Source organism: Passer domesticus, chromosome 5, assembly GCF_036417665.1.
Source record: "Passer domesticus isolate bPasDom1 chromosome 5, bPasDom1.hap1, whole genome shotgun sequence".
Lineage (NCBI taxonomy): Eukaryota > Metazoa > Chordata > Aves > Passeriformes > Passeridae > Passer > Passer domesticus.
The window spans coordinates 508,389-529,016 of NC_087478.1; the positions used below are offsets into that span (position 1 = coordinate 508,389).

The following is a 20,628-nucleotide window of genomic DNA, read 5'->3' on the forward strand; positions in this document are numbered from 1 at the left end:
CATCCCATCCCATCCCACGCCATTCCATTCCCATCACCCATCCCATCCCATGATCCCATGACCAGCACCCATCCTGTCCCCATCACCTCTCCATGACCAACACCCATCGTGTCTCATCCCATTCCATTCCCGTGGCCAGCACCCATCACCTCCCATCCCATCCCATTCCTTTACATCCCTGTGAGCAGCACCCACTGCCAGCACTCCCCATCTCCCACGGATCCATCCCATGGATCCATCCCATGGATCCCATCCCATGGATCCCATCCCATGGATCCCATCCTTACACCAATTTTCAGCAGAAGGTCAAAGCCAGCCCTTGATTTCGTCTGTGCTTAACTGCGCCTCATTTATCAGGATAATTATCCCAATAAAAGCTCCTGCTGGCCCATAGAATCCCACGATTTATGGCCTAATTCCAGCATGCGGGGTGGGCTGCGGGGTCGGGCAGGGAAGGGGAGACCACCACGGTGGGACCGGGAGCACGCCGCCGCCACCGCCGCGGTTTTGGCAGCCGAGTTTCCCGGGATGTCTCCACCTGGAGCTGGAGAAGTTGGGGCTTTGATGAAGGAGGGCCCCGTTGAAGCCTCACACGGAGTTTTCCAGGCTCCGTGTCTGGCTTTGAGGGGCCTAATCCAGGGAACGGGGGGGAAATTCCCCCAGTCCAGAAGGTGAAAAGCTTCCAGCTGGATTCTCCCGAGGCGGCTGGGCTGCCAGCGCCAGCCCAGATGTGCACAGATGTGTCTGGGTTTGCAGCTGCAGACACGGCGGGGGGTGGGAGGGGGATGAATTCATGGAAAAAGAGAAAGTTGGGAGGCGGAGAGGGAAACAGCTCCGACAGGGAGAGCTCCGTGGGGCCCCCGTGTCCCTGCACGAGCCCAGACTGATCCAGGAGCGCCTGTGGGGAGGGGGAGGAAACTCCACAAATCCCGGCAAAAGCTACACTGAGACTGAGTGTGGAAAATGGGATTTTGGAGAGCGTGGTTGATCCCAGAATGGCTGTGAGGGTCTCGGGGCTGTTGGAGTAAAATTTGGGGTTTGGTGGTTTGTGGTTTTAGACTTTGCTTCCACGGAGATTCCCAAATCCAAGAGCAAAATGAAGAGCAGCTCCTAAAGCTGGAGTGAAAGGACCCTGATCCTGATGTGCCCATGGAAAAGAGGCTGGGACTGGGATGTGGGAATTCTCGGAGAGGACTCTGCCCCACAGTGACCCCGGCCCCGGGAAGGTCCCACCTGGAAGCCCTGGAGGCGTCGCTGCGCTCCGGAGCTGGGCGGATCCCCAGGGCAAACACGGATCCCAGCTGCTCACCCAGGGCGGAGGTGCCACGTCCACGGGCACGGCCAGTCCCTTCCTGGCACAGGGATGTCACCACAGAGTCCCCTCTGCCCTTGGGAATTTCATCCTGCTCTATCCCGGGGCTCCACACCCGCAGAGGCACGGAGAGAGCCGGGATGCCATGGAATTCCATGGGAGGAATCCAGGGGAGCAGGGCTTGTTTAGTCTGGAAGGGAGGGCTGAGACGGCTGCACATTCCTGCAGGAGGGCCGGGGCAGGGCGAGGAACCAGCAGGAGTTGTGGGGAATCAATGAAAGGGAATTGCTTCCAAAGGGAATGAAGGATTTTTGGCTGGTTTGCTGTCGGCTGCAGGATGAGCAGACACAGACTCAGCCCAGCAGACAATCCATGGGATTTCCTCTCCCTGTGCTCCACTGATACTTTTTTGCAGGAGCTGTTTTTCCAGTTTCTCCCTGCTCGGGAAGGGCTGAATTCCCCCTGGATCCAATCAGCTTCAGAGGTCAGGGCTCAGCTGTAAATCCTGTGCCTAGAACCGAGCTGCTCCTTCCCTCCTGGGGGAGTGGGGAGAGCCTGGAGCTGGGATTGCTCACCCTGGGAGAGATCCTGGCACCCATCAGATCCCATCCCACGGATCCCACCTGTAGATGTGTGAATCCTGTGCCTAGAACCGAGCTGCTCCTTCCCTCCCAGGGGAGTGGGGCCAGCCTGGAGCTGGGAGAGATCCTGGGAGAGATCCTGGCATCCATCAGATCCCATCCCACGGATCCCACCTATAGATGTGTGAATCCTGTCCCTAAACCGAGCTGCTCCTTCCCTGCCAGGGGAGCAGGGCCAGCCTGGAGCTGGGAGAGATCCTGGGAGAGATCCTGGCATCCATCAGATCCCATCCCACGGATCCCACCTGTAGATGTGTGAATCCTCTCCCTTAACCGAGCTGCTCCTTCTGGGGGAGTGGGGAGAGCCTGGAACTGGGATTACTCACCCTGGGAGAGATCCTGGCATCCATCAGATCCCATCCCATGGATCCCATCTGTAAATGTGTAAATCCTCTCCCTTAACTGAGCTGCTCCTTCCCTGCTGGAGAGCAGGGCCAGCCTGGATTGCTCACCCTGAGAGATCCTGGCATCCACCAGATCCCATCCCACAGATCCCACCTGTAGATGTGTGAATCCTGTCCCTAAACTGAGCTGCTCCTTCCCTGCTGGGGGAGTGGGGAGAGCCTGGAGCTGGGAGAGATCCTGGGAGAGATCCTGGCACCCATCAGATCCCATCCCACGGATCCCACCTGTAGATGTGTGAATCCTGTCCCTAAACCGAGCTGCTCCTTCCCTGCCAGGGGAGCGGGGTCAGCCTGGAGCTGGGAGAGATCCTGGCACCCATCAGATCCCATCCCACGGATCCCATCTGTAGATGTGTGAATCCTGTCCCTAAACTGAGCTGCTCCTTCCCTCCTGGGGGAGTGGGGCCAGCCTGGAGCTGGGATTGCTCTGCTGAGCTGCAGTGGAGCCCACACACCCCACACAAGGTCAGGCTGGAGGTTTTTGGGAAAACTGGGAAGACTGGATGGCTTTATCCTGGTACAACAACTCCCTGGAAGCTTCCTTGGGATGAGCCCAGCAGGATCCCCTTCCCAAGGATTGAACATCTACTAAATGAGGACCCTCCTGCCGATGTTTGGTCAGAAACCAGCACATCCCTCTGGGTGCCCTGGAGGGCTCAAAATCCTGGCAGGGGCACCTGGGAATTCCATCTCAACCCATGGAGCAAATTACCAACTCTGTATGAAGAATTAAAGGTCACAAAAGTTTAAGTAGCATAACAGTAGTTGTCAGAGAGTGAAAGGTGAAATTGCAAAGAATTTGTGGGGGTCCAGGAGGCAAGATGGAGGGATTTGGGCACTGTCCTGTTCTCCCTTTTTTTCCCAGCCTCCATCTTCTGGGTGATGGTGGCACTCTGGGATTGGTTTAGGGTACAAAGTCACTGTCTGACATGGGTGATGGGTATTGGAAAATAACTGTAAATATCAAATATGTAGTTTGTAGTATAAAACACAACAGCAGCCCTGTGGGAGGGCAGTGTGCCTCAGGCCGACCTGCAGATCAGACCTCGGCAGGCCAGACACAAAATGTGTTAGATAAGAAATAATAAACAACCTTGAGAACAACAGCTGAAGACTTCTGACTCCTTCTTGGACAGCTGGGCTGGAAAAAGAGACTTTTAAAACACCTTGGGGTCATCACCACCAGGGAGAAAGTCCTGAGATCTCCTCTGTGGGCAGGGAGAATCCCACGGCTCCCTTTCCCTGACAAACTGAGCAGAGTCCATGAACCCAGCTCTGTGTTGGACACAGAACAACAGGACAGGGAGCTGTGAAATTCCAGCTTGTCCTGCCTGGAAGAATCTTGTCCAGGGAAGAATCCTGGCAGGAGGAGAGGGGCTCCTCCTGGAGCCTCAGCTTGCAGAGATCTGTCTGTCCAGAGGCAGCTCCCGAGCACGGACACAACCCTCCCTCCCTCCCAGGCAGGACTCGGAGCAGGCAGGAGAGGCCGTCAGGAATTTAATGGAGCTTGGCACTGGAAACTGTACAACATTTACAGAGAACCACACGCTGTGTCTATGTACACCCCTGCCCCCTCCCAGAGCTCCCGGCCGGACACGGCACAGGCAACGGCAATCCTTGGATGTGGAGTCACCAACAAGCTCCCCGAGCCTGGATTTCGGGATATGGCTCCCCAGTCCTGGATCTCAGGGTCACAGGGATTGCAGGATCTCACTCCCCAGTCCTGGATTTCAGGTGACAGGGACTGCAGGATCTCATTTCCCAAGCCTGGATTTCGGGATATGGCTCCCCAGTCCTGGATTTCAGGACCCCACTCCCCACACCTGGATTTCAGGTGACAGGGACTGCAGGATCCCAGTCTGGATTTTGGGATATGGCTCCCCAATCCTGGATTTCAGGACCCCACTCCCCACACCTGGATTTCAGGTGACAGGGACTGCAGGATCCCAGTCTGGATTTTGGGATATGGCTCCCCAATCCTGGATTTCAGGTGACAGGGACTGCAGGACCCCACTCCCCACCCTGGATTTCAGGATATTTCTCCCCAGTCCTGGATTTCAGGTGACAGGGACTGCAGGATCCCAGTCCTCAGTCTGGATTTTGGGATATGGCTCCCCAATCCTGGATTTCAGGTGACAGGGACTGCAGGACCCCACTCCCCACCCTGGATTTCAGGTGACAGGAACTGCAGGATCCCAGTCCTCAGTCTGGATTTTGGGATATGGCTCCCCAATCCTGGATTTCAGGTGACAGGAACTGCAGGACCCCACTCCCCATCCTGGATTTCAGGTGACAGGAACTGCAGGATCCCAGTCCTGGATCTCAGGTGACAGGGACTGCAGGACCCCACTCCCCACCCTGGATTTCAGGGACACCCCGCCGTGCTCAGAGCTGTCACCACTCTCCTTCCCACAACACCCTGCAGCGCCATTCCTAAGCCGGCTCTTTCCCTGGATTTTCCCTGATCTTTGGAGTGCTAGAAGATGGCAGTGCTGCCACCCTGAGTATTTACAACCACTCCTCCTCCTCTCCTCACACCTCCAACACTTCCTCTCCTCTACCTTTCTACCACATGCAAGAACCCCTTGGTTGCCTCCAAGTCCTGCTTCCCGTTGGGAAGCGTTTCATTTCCAAAAGGCAACAAAAACACGGAATCTACCTTCGCTCCCTGCTACCCCCTCTACTCACTGCTCCCCCAACCCTTTACAACGTGCCTACAACCTTCCTACACCCTAGAGTAAAGCAGTTCTCTTTCAGTAGTGTCTCCCCCCAGCCCGTGGATTGCTCCGGGGTGATGTGAGGGACAGTTGGGATGTCACCCCTCGGAGCACGAAGGATCAAGTACTGGAAAGGAAATGCCAAGTCTGAGCAACAAAAATACAAAAATAAAAAATAAAAAATCCAATCAAAGGAAACAAAAAAAAAAAACCCCACCCCAAAATCCCAACCCCCAAACTCGAAACAAAACTAATAAAAAAATTAAATAGTTGGCAGGATACAAGAGTGAGACAGAGGAATGTACAAAGGACACACAGAGATCAAAGATTCCAGTAGGTGAATTGAGAACCTGTTGAACCTGGGGTCTGTTTTTGTAGGGTTTTTCCTTTTGGAACATGCAAATTTGCAGGAATCACCATAACCACACACCAGAGTGACTCCAGGTGTTGAGTCCTTTAAAGGACTTTTGCGGTGTTGATCAAAACCCCTGGTGCTGCCCAAAATTCCACTTTATTTTCCACCCTCTACCACAGCTGTGGAAAACTTCAGGAACCCAAATTTGCTCTTTAGATTCACCATGAGGGTTTTGGAAAGCCCTCATGGATTCAAAGAGTAAAAACAGACCCCAGCTCAACAGTACCTGCACACCAGTAGCTGCCATTCCAACATAAACCCAGGATCTGATCCGCGGAGCGGCTCCCAAGGCGCTCCCGGCACAAAAATGTACAAAAATTATTTATAAATTAACAGTTTTCCCCCACCCCAGGGGGGCACCAGGGCTCCTTTTCCCCCTTACACCAGCGTTTCTTTCCGCTTCCCGCTGAGCTGCTTCTCCCTGGGTTTCCTGTGCCCGGATGAGGTTCTGTGGGATCTCACCCCTCTGGCTCCCTCCGAGTCCAGCGCGGCCGCGCTCCCATCCAGCTCCATCTCGGATATTCCCGGCTGGGCTGGCACGTTGGGCACGGAGGGGTTGTTCTCCTCGGACTCCTCGCTCAGCTCTGGCAGCTCCGTGAGCTCGGGGCTGGGAATGTTCCTGTGGAAGGGGGCGATGGCCGTGCGGATGCAGTTCACCCACTGCTGCTTGTGGAAGACGTCGTTGGCCTGCAGCGTGTGGGACTGGCCCGGGCTGGGCTCTTGGAAACGCACCCGGAAGATGTTTTTGGCTGGGGATAAAGGGAAAAGCACATCAGCTCCGAGGTGATGTTTAGAGGTTCCATTGGTAGGTTTGAAATCCCAACAAACCGCCCCCCAAATCCCCAAAATCCAGCAGGGAGACTGTGGGAACTCAGCACATCACTGCGGATGTCCAGAGCTACCGAGACAACCCCTGGGGGGCTCGGAGGCCCTGCAATGTTGCCAAAAGCACCTGGTGGCTTGACTTTGATCCTTCTAAAGAAATGACACCTGAAGGTGAGGAAATGAGAGAATTTCAGGCCTGAATGGTGAGGGGATGACATTCACTAGATAAAACTTAAATTATAAAACACTGTACAGGGGGGTTTGTGTGTTGTACAGGGGGTTTGGAATTCTGTGCATGGATCAGGAGTCCCAAGATGGAAGGATTTGGGCGTGCCCTGTCCTTCTTCTCTCTTCTCCTTGGCATCCATGTTCAGGATGATGTTGGCACGTGTGGATTGGTTCATGGTGAAGGTGCACTTGCCAACAAGAGCAGAAAGTATTGGAAATTGAAGGTAAATATCTTATAAGTAGTTTTCACTATAAAAGAGACCCCGTGGGCAGGAGAGAGTGCCCTTGGCTGTCTTGCTGATCAGACCTCGGCTGGACAGACAGAAAAACTCTGTAGATAAGGAACAATAAACTCAACTGAAGACCAAAAGCAAGAGTCCAGACTCCTTCTTTGAAAGTGCAGCCTGCCCAGAACCACCTTTTCCCATGCTGGGGCAGAGACCAGTGACAGCCGAGCCCGGCAGGAGACAAAGATGTTTCCTAATCCAAGCCCCAGCTGGGAATTCATGGCCACCACGGGGCTGATTGGATCCGTACCTTTATCAGAGTTTCCAAAAGCTCCTCGGAAGGAGCCTCCCATTTTGACATCTCCATCCTGGAGGTCCTCAAGGAGCAGCTCCTGGACAGGGATGGGCTGGCGGTACACCTGGAACGCCTGGCGCTCGTTGCGGGTCACCGGCCGCGTCAGCACCAGGATTTCTTGGAAGAGGAAAACGTAGAGCTTCTGGAAGGGAAAACATTCCAGTATTCACTCTCCATTCCATGAGGTCACACATCCTGTGGGATTCAAGGCCACTTTATCTGCAGTTTCACCCACAGTAATTTTCAGAGTCTCCGGTGACAATGCCAGGGTCTGGCACACACCAGGATTACATCAGCAGCTTTATTATTTTATTGATCCCTAGAAAGGGAATGATGATTCCCAGATGCCCGGGATAGGATGATTAGGAGCCATATCTTTCCTGTGTGCATGGAATGCCTCGTGTGCAGGAGTTAAAGCAGCCAATTAAACAACACCACCAAGCCAAATCAACAGAGAAAACATGAGAAGATTTGAGGTTGAAATCAGGACAAAAGGCAAAGCCCGGAGTGCAGGGGGTGGGAGATAAACTCCAGGCCCAGCCCAAAGGCAAACAGGCTTTTGCAGGAACCCTTTTGTTTGAAGAGCCAGGACTCCTAATGGGGAATGTCAGAGCATTACTGGGAAGTAAACAGTGGCAGGAAATCCCTCTGGATGGAGAGCACTTGCTGTGGGCATTCTGTGCTAATGATTTTCCAGCTTCCCAAAGGCAATTGTGGAGCTGTCAGCAGGAAACTTTCCCTTACACCCTGAAATGAGGCTGACAATTAAGGGATTTTCCTGTGCTCTTTTATCCGATATCCAAACTATCCCTAAGGATGGAAGGCTCCCTGCTCTGAGTTTAAACCAGCTCTGAGGGAAGGTTTGAGAATTAATTAGTGAAAAAGAAGGGACTTACGTGTCCATTTTTATTCTTCAGCTCCCCGTGGCACAGTAAAGCTTTGCTGCCTTCAATCCTTGGATCCTTCTGCTTCTCATCCAGGTATTCCAGCTTGTCAATGTAGTACTGGCACTCAGACTCGCCCTTCTTCAGGTTGATGTCAGCGAGGACTCCTTGGATTATGGAGATCTAAAAACCCAAACAAATGATTAAGAGGGATTAACAATTCTTCCCTGTGTGACCTCTGCTTGTGCTCCTTCACAACTCCAAAGGGTGCAATCCACATGGATTGTTCCCTCACTTTCCCTGTCACTTTGTGCCCCTCAAGAAAACCCCCCCTGGAACTGCTGAGGGTTTAAGGAAGGTTTCTGGAGCTCCCACATCCCATCCCTGGGTCAGAAGAACCAAATCAGGATGACTCACGGCTTCCTCCAGGATGTGGATGTCGGGGTGGTCTTTGGGAGTGTGCCTCAGGATCTCCTTGAGGAGCAGGGGGTATTTGACCAGGCGGCTCCGAGGGATGTCCAGGAAGCTCCAGAGGTCCAGCTTGCGGCTGAAGGGAGACTCCAGGCAGCGCTGCAGGAAATCCTGCACTCTCCTGTCCTGCTTCTTCTGATCCAGGAGGGCTTTGGCTGCCAGCTGGTTGCTGCAGTAGCCTTTGTAGGCGTGCAGTCGGGGTAACTGCAGGGAACAGAGCAGATTTAGGAGTCAGATTCCCTGAGGGAAAAGCTGATGTCACTCACATGGAGAACTCACGGAGTTCTACAGCACTCACTGGGGTATTTTTCCCATTAAAAAGGGAGGATTTTGTGAGGAGGATGAGCACAGGGAGCCCATGAAGCTCCCAATGTCTGGAGGAGCACACAGAGCCCATGAAGCTCCCAATGTTTGGATGAGCACAGGGAGCCCATGAAGCTCCCAATGTTTGGATGAGCACACAGAGCCCATGAAGCTCCCAATGTCTGGATGAGCACACAGAGCCCATGAAGCTCCCAGTGTTTGGATGAGCACAGGGAGCCCATGAAGCTCCCAATGTTTGGATGAGCACACAGAGCCCATGAAGCTCCCAATGTCTGGATGAGCACAGGGAGCCCATGAAGCTCCCAATGTCTGGATGAGCACACAGAGCCCATGAAGCTCCCAATGTCTGGATGAGCACACAGAGCCCATGAAGCTCCCAATGTCTGGATGAGCACAGGGAGCCCATGAAGCTCCCAGTGTTTGGATGAGCACAAGGAGGCCATGAAGCTCCCAATGTTTGGATGAGCACAAGGAGCCCATGAAGCTCCCAATGTTTGGATCCTGTGAGGAGAATGAGCACATGGAGCCCATGAAGCTCCCAATGTTTGGATGAACACACAGAGCCCATGAGGCTCCCAATGTTTGGAGGAGCACACAGAGCCCATGAAGCTCCCAATGTTTGGATGAGCACACAGAGCCCATGAAGCTCCCAATGTCTGGAGGAGCACACAGAGCCCATGAAGCTCCCAATGTTTGTTTGGATGAACACAGGGAGCCCATGAAGCTCCCAATGTCTGGAGGAGCACACAGAGCCCATGAAGCTCCCAATGTTTGGATCCTGTGAGCAGGATGAGCACACAGAGCCCATGAAGCTCCCAATGTCTGGAGGAGCACAGGGAGCCCATGAAGCTCCCAGTGTTTGGGATTAGCAGGGATAACACTTCTGGAATCACACTGGGACAAGGAGTCCAGGAGACACAGACATTTCAACACTTAATAAGTGAATCATTCCAAGTCTCTGGGGTGAAACTGGGGCAAATTCCAGCTGACAGAATCCCATTGTTTTCAGCACTGCCAGGATTTCCCTTCCAGTCTTATGCTGATGGCCACAAAAGCCCCAGAGCTTTGCAGCTCCTGCCTTTAAATGTTCTCTAAGCTCAGTTTTAGCCCGTTGATTCCAAGTTCTGAACTCACCCACTTCACAAGGATGGGCCCAATCTGCTCCACCGTTCCATCTGGTTTTGTTGCTTCTCCCAAACTTGCCAGTAAGTCTGGAATGGAAATGGGGAAAGAGGAATTGCACCAATGCCTTCACAAGTAACAGGAGAAAGCAGAGAGGTGAAACCCCAGCAAGCACAAAGCACCCAGCTGCTCTTACCTTCATGCAGAGGAATGTAGGAATCCAAATCCCCAAAAATGTGGGTGAGCTCCTCCTCAGACATGATGGAGAGTTTCAGCATGGGATCGTGGTAGGCCTGTCAAATAAAATATATTCCAATGTGCCTCAAAGCTGATGATTTAAACTGATTTATCAGGTGAAAGAAGTGAAGGCAGCAGAAAGAGTAACACTGATCTGATGCTGGAATATTTACTCTGTGTGAAGCATGGAGGACTGAAATGAAAAGCATTTTCCTGTCTGAACTATTCCCAGCTGGGAGAGGGAGTCCCCAAGCAGCCCTGCACAATCCTTTTATGGCTGGGTTTGCTGCAATCATACCACTGCTGACGCCAGCTTTCTGGGCCAGCTTTCAAACTGGGGGTTCTGGGGCTGATAAAGCTCCCACGTCATGTTTGCAGGTGAAAAAAAAACCCTCATTATTCCCTGGAATGTCGTCACTGACTGCAGGAAAAATCCCACTCACCTTTCTGGCCAGCTTCAGGTCTTCAATCAGGTCCTGCTCCCCCCTGGACATTTCATAGATGGCCTGGGAGGAAGGGGTAAAGCACCCAGAGTTATTTGGAATGCCAGCCTTGCCCAGAAAGAGCCTTTCAGCCCCCGTGATGTACAGCCTGCCCTGAATGGGCCTTTGGCCACCCCAGGGCCTCGGTGGCACCTGGGCATGACAACCCCGAGGAAATCTGCTCTCCCAGCCCTGAGAAAGCAGCCTGGCTTCCAAGGGTGTGAAAGCCCTGCTGGCCCCTGCACGAGCCAAATTAAATACTAGAGCCTTTTAAATCACTGCTTTTTGCCAGGCAAGGCTGCAGACACAAAAGCCCCGAAACCGCAGAGGTCAAATCCCAGGCGGCTTCCGGCGGCTCCTGTGCCGTCTCCAGAAGATTTGTCCAAGAACTCCAGGAAAAAGGCAAGCCAAGGCCTTGCTGCTTGGCTTCCCACCAATTGTCAGGAGCTTTAGGAGAAAGACAGCTGGCTCTGCGAGGAACCTGAGGTTGGGGCAGCTGCAGAGCAGCCAGCGGGGCCGGGGCTGGGATTTCAGGAATGCCGTGGAAAGTTTGGCATCTCCGAAGGGTCACACTGGGGAGATGAATTCCAGAGTGGAATCCACCTTTTCCCATGGCTGATGCAGACATAAATCTTAGGTTTAGGTGCACAGGAAGATGCAGCCCCCCACCAAAGGCTGTTACTCCTTTCCCAGCAAGGGAAGGCACAAAAGGCTCAGCTGCTGTTCCCTGTTTTCCAGGGGCAGTTACCTCCTGGCGCTTGATTTCCTTGGTGCTCAGGGATTCTTTTGTGTTGACATCCAACATCTCAGACCAGAGGACGCTGTTCCTTCTCTTGGGGGGAGTAGGAGCAGCAGATCTGCTGCATGACTTCTGGGCACAGCCAGGGGATTTGCTGTCGCTGCGAAGGGTGAACGACTGCAGGGATTGAAAAGAACCATGAAAAACATTAAAAACAAGCACGGAGAGCCAACATTTCAGGAGTGTTAGATTATCCATCTATTCATCCTCCTGGGTTATCCAGGGCAGGAAAACACACCCAGACACTTTTCCTCAGATAAAGGAAAGCTTTAATCAAGCTGCTGAGAAAGGCCAGAGCTTGGCAAGGCTTTCCATGCCCCTCTGCCTGCACTGAGCCGCTGGGGAGGAAGATGGGAAGGCAAAGCTTGGCTTTATTTCCAAGCTATGAGGAAGTAAATAAAGGAGGATCATAACTCTTGCTCTGAAGAGGTTAATGAGAAGCCACTTGAACTTTGCCCTGGTGTTTTGCAAGGTTTCTGAAGGGCAGACGTGCTGTTATCTGCAGGTGAGGGCACAGAGCTCCTTGGCACACACTCTGTGCCAGCGCTGGGCAGCAGGGTCAGCTCCCTCATGCTGCAGCACACGTGTGCCCGGGGCACTGCACCAGCTCTTTATCTGCAGCAGTTGATTTTGTTTACTCTTGAACCTGTTTGCACAGCACTTTACACCCGTGCTCTCCTGAGAGAGCATTTCCACCCCCAAGGCCCAGGGAAGTGCACACAGAGCTCCAAGAGACACCCCAGAACCCTGCTCCACCCCATTAACCAACCCCTTGCCCAAATCTCCAGGTTTTGCTCTGATTTTACCTGGATTGTCTGCCCAAAGCGCCGAACTGCCCCATTTCTGACAGGAGAGATCAGGTTAGCCAGGGAGGTGACTCGTGCTAAAGGCCGGACCCGTTTGGTGCTTGGCTCCTGCAAAGCAAGCACAGAACAAATTGTCCTGGCTGTGCCTCCCTTGGAAACTTCTCAGGCAGCTTCCAAAAGCACAAACCCACTTAAGGAGTGGCAAACACAGCAAGGAGAGTGTTTGGAAGCAGCCATTCATCTTTCAAGGCTATAAATATTTGTCTGAACTTTAAGGCAGCAATTAAACTGCAGAGGTTTTTGCCCAGTGTTAAAAGAGGTGAGAGAACATCAGTGAGAATTCAAAATAGGGCTCCAGCAGGGACTGTTATGCTTTGAACAGAAATAGATTAAAGTGTTCTCTGACACTCTGTGGCAGCTAAAGACGGAGCTGGGAGCTGCTTCTCCATTTTCTCATCTTTTCCTCTGGAGAAAGAATGTGTTTTTCCATTTTATTTTGGAGAGCAGGGCAGCAGTGGGGGCCCAGCAGAGCCTCGGCAGCTCCTTTAACACAACCACAAGCTGAACATTCCTGTGAGGGACACGCACACAGATAAAGCTGAAATCCCTCCGTTTGCAAAGTTTCCTCCTCCTCCTGCTCTCCCCCACCTCCTCAATGACTGCAATTTTTCTTACACGTTGTTTAGATTTGAAAGTTGGAGCTTCTGCTTTTCCCCACCGCTAATCCCTGCCGGGAGCTCAAGTCTGTCCTGACCCAAGCACTGCCAAGAAAGAGGAGACGCCCCTGCAAAGCTCCTGCTGCTTCAGTTTTGAAAATTCTGTTGGCAACTCGACGTGTTTGACATCAAAAATATTGTGTGGCGAGGGCTGGGCAGGAAAGGTGTGCACAGGGAAGAGATGGGCCCCGAGTTAAGGCCTGGAAAGGGCTGCAGGATTGTCCTGGTGCTCCCAAACATCTGGCACGGGGTTGGACGTGACTCATCCTCAGCACCAAGCTCAGATCAGGACAAGGAAGCACAACAGCCTCAATTTGGGTTCATCTCGGTTAAAACTGGTTAATTATTGTTGAATTTGTACTGTTCCAAAAGGCTGTGGAGGCTGCTGAGGACGAGCTCTGGGCTGTTTCCATTCCCAGCCCAAACCCTTCGCTCAGAAGTGACAAATGCCGAAAACAAAACAAAAAAAAGAGGAATAGGAACACCCAGAGCTGGATTCCAGTCATGAAGACTGAAGGAGCACAAAAGCTACGTGTGTGTAAGATCTGATTTCAGCAACTCGAGCCCAGCAGCGGCCCTGCCCACACGCGGCGTTGGGCAATGGAGGAGGAGGAGGAGGAGGAGGAGGAGGAGGAGGAGGTGAGCTCACCCTGAGCTCAGCCTTCAAACTTGCAGGGGGGAACATGAAAAGAAACAATTTATGAGCCGTGCAGGAAGAAAAGAGCTCTTGGCACAGCACAGGGCTGTGCTATAAGCGTTTGGGGAATGTCGGAGTTAGGAGGGCACCATAAAAATGGAGAAAAGCTGTAAAAGTGTCCTCGAGCACAGGAACCTCAGCTGGGTTTAAGGGGGACACCAGGAACTCCAAGGGGGGACACCAGGAACTCCAAGGGGGGACACCAGGAACTCCAAGGGGGGACACCAGGAACTCCTCCACTGAGCTCAGGACAGGGACAGCCAGGGAAAGTTAGGCCGGGCTCAAAGACAACAAGGAAGGTTTAATTTATTGCAGATGTTTCTGAGTGGAGGAAAAGGGAGGTGTTTACTTCCAGAAAGTGCAGGATGGATAAATACAGGGATGTGGCCTCGGGAAGCTTAAGAAAGTGCAGGACTGAATCAGGGAAGATGCAGACACAAAGCCACCCACGGCTCTGGCAAGGCCAGGGATAAAAATAACCTGGAAAAGCAAAATGTCACACTGCAAACGAAAAGCAAGAAACCTCCAACAGGTCAGTGGTGAGGGGTCAGCTCTGCAGAGATCCAGTGACAGTGTGGGAATGTGGGAATGCCTTCCCTGCACATCTGTGCCCGCCTGAAGTGACACGTGCACGTGCCCAAGGGCTGGCAGCAGGAATTCCTCAGTTCTGCTCAGCAAAAGGCCATTTTTCCTCTCTTAAAGGAGGAAAAAAAATTAAAAAAAAAAATCCCATTTTGTGTCTGAGCGCTCCTCAGACACTCCCCGACTGCCAAAAAAACCCCATCTGGCTGTTCTTCTCCTGGTTTGATCCAGGGCGGGGAGGAGGAGAATCAAATGCCCGCTTTTGGGAACTGCCCGGCCGGGCTGTGCTGGAGCCGGGGTCACGGACTGACTGCCCGCTGTAAGCCGAGCCGGGCGGCTCCTGCTGCGGATAACTCGGGCTCAGGAGGGGCTTTTTTTAGCTCTCTACTTGCAAACAATGACTCTCCTGTCTCCACGCCGTCTTCCTTACAGGAGCCAGATTACAATGAAGTCTGGGAGGTTTCTGTAACAATCCAGGCGTGTTACAGCACTCGCAAATAATTAAAACCCCAGCGGGGTCAACAGCTCCATCAGGAAATATTATTTTTCCAGAGGACTCTTTATTAAAATTGAGTTAGTACATCAGGAGAGCAGCCACTAAAGCTAATTTTGTGCCAGGCGAGATTTCACACCCCTGAAATTCCTTCAAGTGCTTCTAAGTGCAGGTTAACTCCTGAAAAGATTGCACCTTGCTGGAAAGAAAACCAGGCATTACTTTTGAGCAAGGGTTTGTTTTTTTTTTTTTTTCCCAGCAGCACGCCCACAACCTTTCCCCTGTGCTGGGTAATAATTAGTGGTTTTTACGAGGATCCCTTGCTCGAGTGCAATTCCTACGTGCCGCACACGGCCCCACACAAGCACGGTGAGCAATGGCAAAACCACGCGTGACAGAAACTTTTCCTCCCGAGCCAATTCAGCAAAAAGGGGATTTTAGTCAGCAGCCTGAGTAATTCCTGCCAGAAATCATCAACCAGCTGACCACCCCATGGAGGATTCACACGCAGAGCCCCAGGATGGACAACCAGCCCATTCCCAAATCCAACAGCCCATTCCCGACCACACTCCGGCTCAGACAGAAGTGCTGGCTCACTGCAGAATTCAGAATTAGGGACGATCCACTCCCCTCCCAGAGCTCTGGTTTCTGTTACTTCTCCCCCAACATCTGGTTTCCCTTTTGCACAATGAGATTGCCCAAGTTTGGCTGTCGCAAAGCCGGGATTTGCTGAGCGCGGTGACTCGGCGCTGAGCCCTCAAACCCCAGCCATGTCTGGAGACGCCTTTTTTTTTTTTTAATTTAAACTTTTCCACCTCATCTCGCCACTAATCCGAGCAATAAACCCAGCCCAAGGCAGCCGGGCCCTACCTGGCTGCTGAACTTTTGCTCCTGTCGCAGCAGGAGGCTCGGGAACACCTACGAGGAGCGCAATTATTGCCATCAGCATAACAACACGCGATAAAAATAACAACACTTCCATCGGACACACCAGCCCGCAGCAGGCCGACAAACCCCGCGAGGGGCTTCGCTAAGGTTTAAGCGGCAAATAAGCACCTAATTAGGAAAAATCCTGTCAGTGCAAAGAGCGCTGAGAGATAGGCGATTTCATAATGGGAAGAGGCGATTTTTAAATGAGAACAGGCGAATTTTTGATGAAAAGCCACCTGGGGGGAGCGGGGTCAGGTGAGGCACCGAGGCCGGTTTTGGCTCACGCTTTGGGGACTATGAGCTTAAATATATATGTATCTGTAACGTATACAGACGTATATAAAACGTATATAAATGTATATAAACCGTGTATATATATTTATATAAATATATAAGATATACACCGACTTAAACATATATACAGTCTATAAATCGCTGAGGCGCTGACATTGGTTGTGGCTGCCTGGTCCCACTCTTTGGGGGCTATGAGTTTAAACATATTATACATATATATATGTATATATATATACACACACAAACAAAATATATGTACACACAGTGATGAACTTAAACACACATATATATATATAGAGAGAGATTTTTAAACCGCCGGCTACCCCGCGCTCTGCCCGGCTCGCCCCCTCCCCTCAGACGCGGAGAGCGGGAAGCTGAGGGCGCTCCCCCTCCCCACTCTCCCCTCAACTAAACCCCATTTTTCCCCCTCTCCAGCCCCTGCTCCGCTCACCTCCTGCTCCCTGAAGTGCTGGTTCTGCGCGTCGATGACGCGGATAGTCCTTTTGATGGGCAGCAGCCCGCCGAGCTCGTCGTGCGCCACCATGGCCGCAGGACGCGCGACCCTCCCTCAGCCCGCGCTCATCGCGCTCTGCGCCCGGCGCGCGCCGCGCCCCGAACCCCACCGCAGGGGGCGGGGCCAGCACACACCACGCCCCCTCAGGAAGCCACGCCCCGCTCCATGCCCGGGGTGCTGCGGACCCTCCCGGAGCCCCAAATCCTTCCAGAATTCCCCCAAAAAACCTCGGCTGAGCGAGCCCATCCATGGGGATCCATGGCCAGGGAGCTCCAAAGGATGGAGCAGGCTGTGCAGGGCAGGGGACAGGGCTGAGGGAGCCCATCCATGGGGATCCATGGCCACGAGATCCCAAAGGATGGAGCAGGCTGTGCAGGGCAGGGGACAGGGCTGAGGGAGCCCATCCATGGGGATCCATGGCCAGGAGATCCCAAAGGATGGAGCAGGCTGTGCAGGGCAGGGGACAGGGCTGAGGGAGCCCATCCATGGGGATCCATGGCCAGGAGATCCCAAAGGATGGAGCAGGCTGTGCAGGGCAGGGGACAGGGCTGAGGGAGCCCATCCATGGGGATCCATGGCCAGGGAGCTCCAAAGGATGGAGCAGGCTGTGCAGGGCAGGGGACAGGGCTGAGGGAGCCCATCCATGGGGATCCATGGCCAGGAGATCCCAAAGGATGGAGCAGGCTGTGCAGGGCAGGGGACAGGGCTGAGGGAGCCCATCCATGGGGATCCATGGCCAGGGAGCTCCAAAGGATGGAGCAGGCTGTGCAGGGCAGGGGACAGGGCTGAGGGAGCCCATCCATGGGGATCCATGGGCAGGGAGCTCCCCAGGGATGGAGCAGGCTGTGCAGGGCAGGGGACAGGGCTGAGGGAGCCCATCCATGGGGATCCATGGCCAGGGAGCTCCAAAGGATGGAGCAGGCTGTGCAGGGCAGGGGACAGGGCTGAGGGAGCCCATCCATGGGGATCCATGGCCACGAGATCCCAAAGGATGGAGCAGGCTGTGCAGGGCAGGGGACAGGGCTGAGGGAGCCCATCCATGGGGATCCATGGCCAGGAGATCCCAAAGGATGGAGCAGGCTGTGCAGGGCAGGGGACAGGGCTGAGGGAGCCCATCCATGGGGATCCATGGCCAGGAGATCCCCAGGGATGGAGCAGGCTGTGCAGGGCAGGGGACAGGGCTGAGGGAGCCCATCCATGGGGATCCATGGCCACGAGATCCCAAAGGATGGAGCAGGCTGTGCAGGGCAGGGGACAGGGCTGAGGGAGCCCATCCATGGGGATCCATGGCCACGAGATCCCCAGGGATGGAGCAGGCTGTGCAGGGCAGGGGACAGGGCTGAGGGAGCCCATCCATGGGGATCCATGGGCACGAGATCCCAAAGGATGGAGCAGGCTGTGCAGGGCAGGGGACAGGGCTGAGGGAGCCCATCCATGGGGATCCATGGGCACGAGATCCCAAAGGATGGAGCAGGCTGTGCAGGGCAGGGGACAGGGCTGAGCGAGCCCATCCATGGGGATCCATGGCCAGGAGATCCCAAAGGATGGAGCAGGCTGTGCAGGGCAGGGGACAGGGCTGAGGGAGCCCATCCATGGGGATCCATGGCCAGGAGATCCCAAAGGATGGAGCAGGCTGTGCAGGGCAGGGGACAGGGCTGAGGGAGCCCATCCATGGGGATCCATGGCCACGAGATCCCAAAGGATGGAGCAGGCTGTGCAGGGCAGGGGACAGGGCTGAGGGAGCCCATCCATGGGGATCCATGGCCAGGGAGCTCCAAAGGATGGAGCAGGCTCTGCTCTGGGCACTGAGGTTCCACCAGGGGAACGGGCAGGGGCTGAGGCCAGGAATTCCCCCTGGATTTGGGCAGTGCCCAGCCCAGAGGGGCTGGAGTCTCCTCCCTGGGCCATTCCAGAGGCACCTGGACACTGCCCTGTGCCCTGGGATGGCCCTGCTGGAGCAGGGACCCACTGGGGTCCTTCCCAACCTCACCCATCCCGGGAATCTGTGAAAAATCCAGGACCTCCAAGAGACTCTGCTGCTGCTCTCCCATCCCACAAAGCCAAGCATACATTTGGTTTTTTTTTCCCCCATTTTTAGTGTTTTTTCCTGGCTGGACAACCTCCTTTTAACAGCAGCTCTCCTTGCCAGCGCCGGAGCATATAAAACCTTTGCTGCTGCAAAATGTTTAAAAAAATAATAATTCTTGTCTAGACCTGTGCTTTTGAGTCTGCTGTGAGCTTTCAAGCTGTGCTGGCAGGGCTCTGGGGCTGGGCTGAGCCTCTGCCCTGCTCTCCCAGGGGAGCCTGTCTCGGCAGGCCCGGCTGGGGCTGCACAGCTCTGCATTTGCTGTTTGTTTGTTCAAGTGCTTTTTATTCCTGGCACTGCTGCAAATCTCAAATAAAAGCTTTCTTGTGCTGGTAAAAATAAACTGGAGTTGATTTGGCTGCCTACCTGTGCTGACAAGGAGAGAAATCTGGGGTGGGTTCCAGCAGGAGGTTTGCAAACAGGCAGGGGGAGGAGAAAAAGGAAAATCCTGCTGTCCCCTCCCCTGGATTTTTAATTTTTTGGCTTTGTTTGCTTGTCTCAGCAAATCTGCAGCCACTTAACCTCTGCCATGCAAGGCCAGGACATTGAGGATTCCCAGAAATTCAGGATACAGAGTCTCCCCGAGCTGAAGGGACAGACTGTGACTCTTCCAGACACAAAAATGCTTTCCTGGATTACCGAAATCCGCTATTTTTAACACCAAAGTGACGCCGACTCTGGGAGGAGCAGACAACCCCTCCCTTGAACTGATCTTTTTTTAGAGAGTAAAAAAATCCTAAAATCCAAGGTCCAAGCCTGGTTCAACTCCACCTAAAGATTCAGGAGCTCTTTCTTTGCAGGGAGATGGAAAAAGCCCAACTAAAAGCAGGGGATGAAGAGCCAGAGCGAGGGGAGCTGTGAGGCAGAGTCACACCGAGGTGACACCTCCTGGTGTGTGTGTCCCGTGTCCCAGAGCTGCCACGGGTGATCCCTGGCTTTGCGGTGACCTTGGGCAGGTGACACCTCCTGGTGTGTCCCGTGTCCCAGAGCTCCTCCTGCTGCCCTCTGAGGTGTTTGGTGACACTTGGTGACGTGAGGGTTGCATTGTCCTCACGGTGCAGCCACGGGTGATCCCTGGCTTTGTGGTGACCTTGGGCAGGTGACACTTCCTGGTGTGTCCCATGTCCCAGAGCTCCTCCTGTGCCACGGGTGACCCCTGGCTTTGCGGTGACCTTGGGCAGGTGAGGAATTTGTGGTGATGCAAGGCCCGGGCGAGGTGACAGTGAGGAAACGTTCCTGGCCTGAGGGGACACAGCTCCTACGGCATTACCACCCTGAGGACGCCCGATCTCGGAAGCTAAGCAGGGTCGGGCCCGGTTAGTACTTGGATGGGAGACCGCCTGGGAATGCTGGGTGCTGTAGGCACTTGGCCAATGGCACCTGGCCAGTACCAGGAATGGCCTGGCCAGCAGGAGCACTTGGCCAGTACCAGGAATGGCGTGGCCAGCAGGAGCACTTGGCCAATGGCGCCCTGGCCAGTACCAGGAATGGCGTGGCCAGCAGGAGCACTTGGCCAATGGCACCTGGCCAGTACCAGGAATGGCGTGGCCAGCAGGAGCACTTGGCCAATGGCGCCCTGGCCAGTACCAGGAATGGCGTGGCCAGCAGGAGCACTTGGCCAATGGCACCTGGCCAGTACCAGGAATGGTGTGGCCAGCAGGAGCAGGGAGGTCATTCTTGCCCTGTTCGGCCAAGGGAGACACAGGCTAGACTTAAGGAGGAAGTTTCTAGACTTGAGGAGGGAGTTTCTAGACTTAAGGAGGGAGTTTCTAGACTTAAGGAGGGAGTTTTTCACAGAAAGAGTGGTCAAATACTGGAATCATCTGCCCAGGGAGGTGGTGGAGTCACCATCCCTGGATGTGTTTAAAAAAAGGCTGAATGTGGCCCTTGGTGCCATGACCTAGCTGAGGTGTTAGAGCACGGGTTGGACTCAATGATCTTAAAGGTCCCTTCCAGCCCAGAAATTCTGTGATTCAGGGCTGGCTCTGGGCCGGGCACAGGGATTTGTGTCCTGGGAAATTCCCTGGCTGTGGAGAAAGGCCTGAGAGGCACCAGGTCCCTGAGAGG

General features: G+C 53.9%; 1 protein-coding gene and 1 pseudogene across 3 annotated transcripts in view; one reads left to right on the forward strand and one right to left on the reverse strand.

Annotated features, from left to right (window-relative positions):
- Positions 1-3,841: 3,841 nt before the first annotated feature.
- NET1 (neuroepithelial cell transforming 1) overlaps positions 3,842-20,628 on the reverse strand; it is a 39,087-nt gene continuing 22,300 nt past the window's right edge. The window contains exons 3-12 of one of the 3 annotated variants that reach the window (XR_010363225.1): positions 12,250-12,357; positions 11,393-11,560; positions 10,606-10,668; positions 10,122-10,218; positions 9,938-10,014; positions 8,426-8,683; positions 8,021-8,191; positions 7,080-7,266; positions 4,181-6,238; positions 3,842-4,035 (exon numbers count right to left, since the gene is read on the reverse strand). Coding sequence is in view for 2 of the 3 variants with exons in the window: in XM_064421656.1 (XP_064277726.1) it covers positions 5,868-6,238; positions 7,080-7,266; positions 8,021-8,191; positions 8,426-8,683; positions 9,938-10,014; positions 10,122-10,218; positions 10,606-10,668; positions 11,393-11,560; positions 12,250-12,357; positions 16,413-16,505 (1,593 nt within the window). In the remaining variant the exon portion in view is untranslated. Of the gene's footprint in view, positions 6,239-7,079; positions 7,267-8,020; positions 8,192-8,425; positions 8,684-9,937; positions 10,015-10,121; positions 10,219-10,605; positions 10,669-11,392; positions 11,561-12,249; positions 12,358-16,412; positions 16,565-20,628 lie in introns of those variants that run through there. The other 2 variants (XM_064421656.1, XM_064421655.1) reach the window with 2 other exon arrangements.
- Positions 19,818-19,926, forward strand: LOC135301953 (5S ribosomal RNA; annotated as a pseudogene).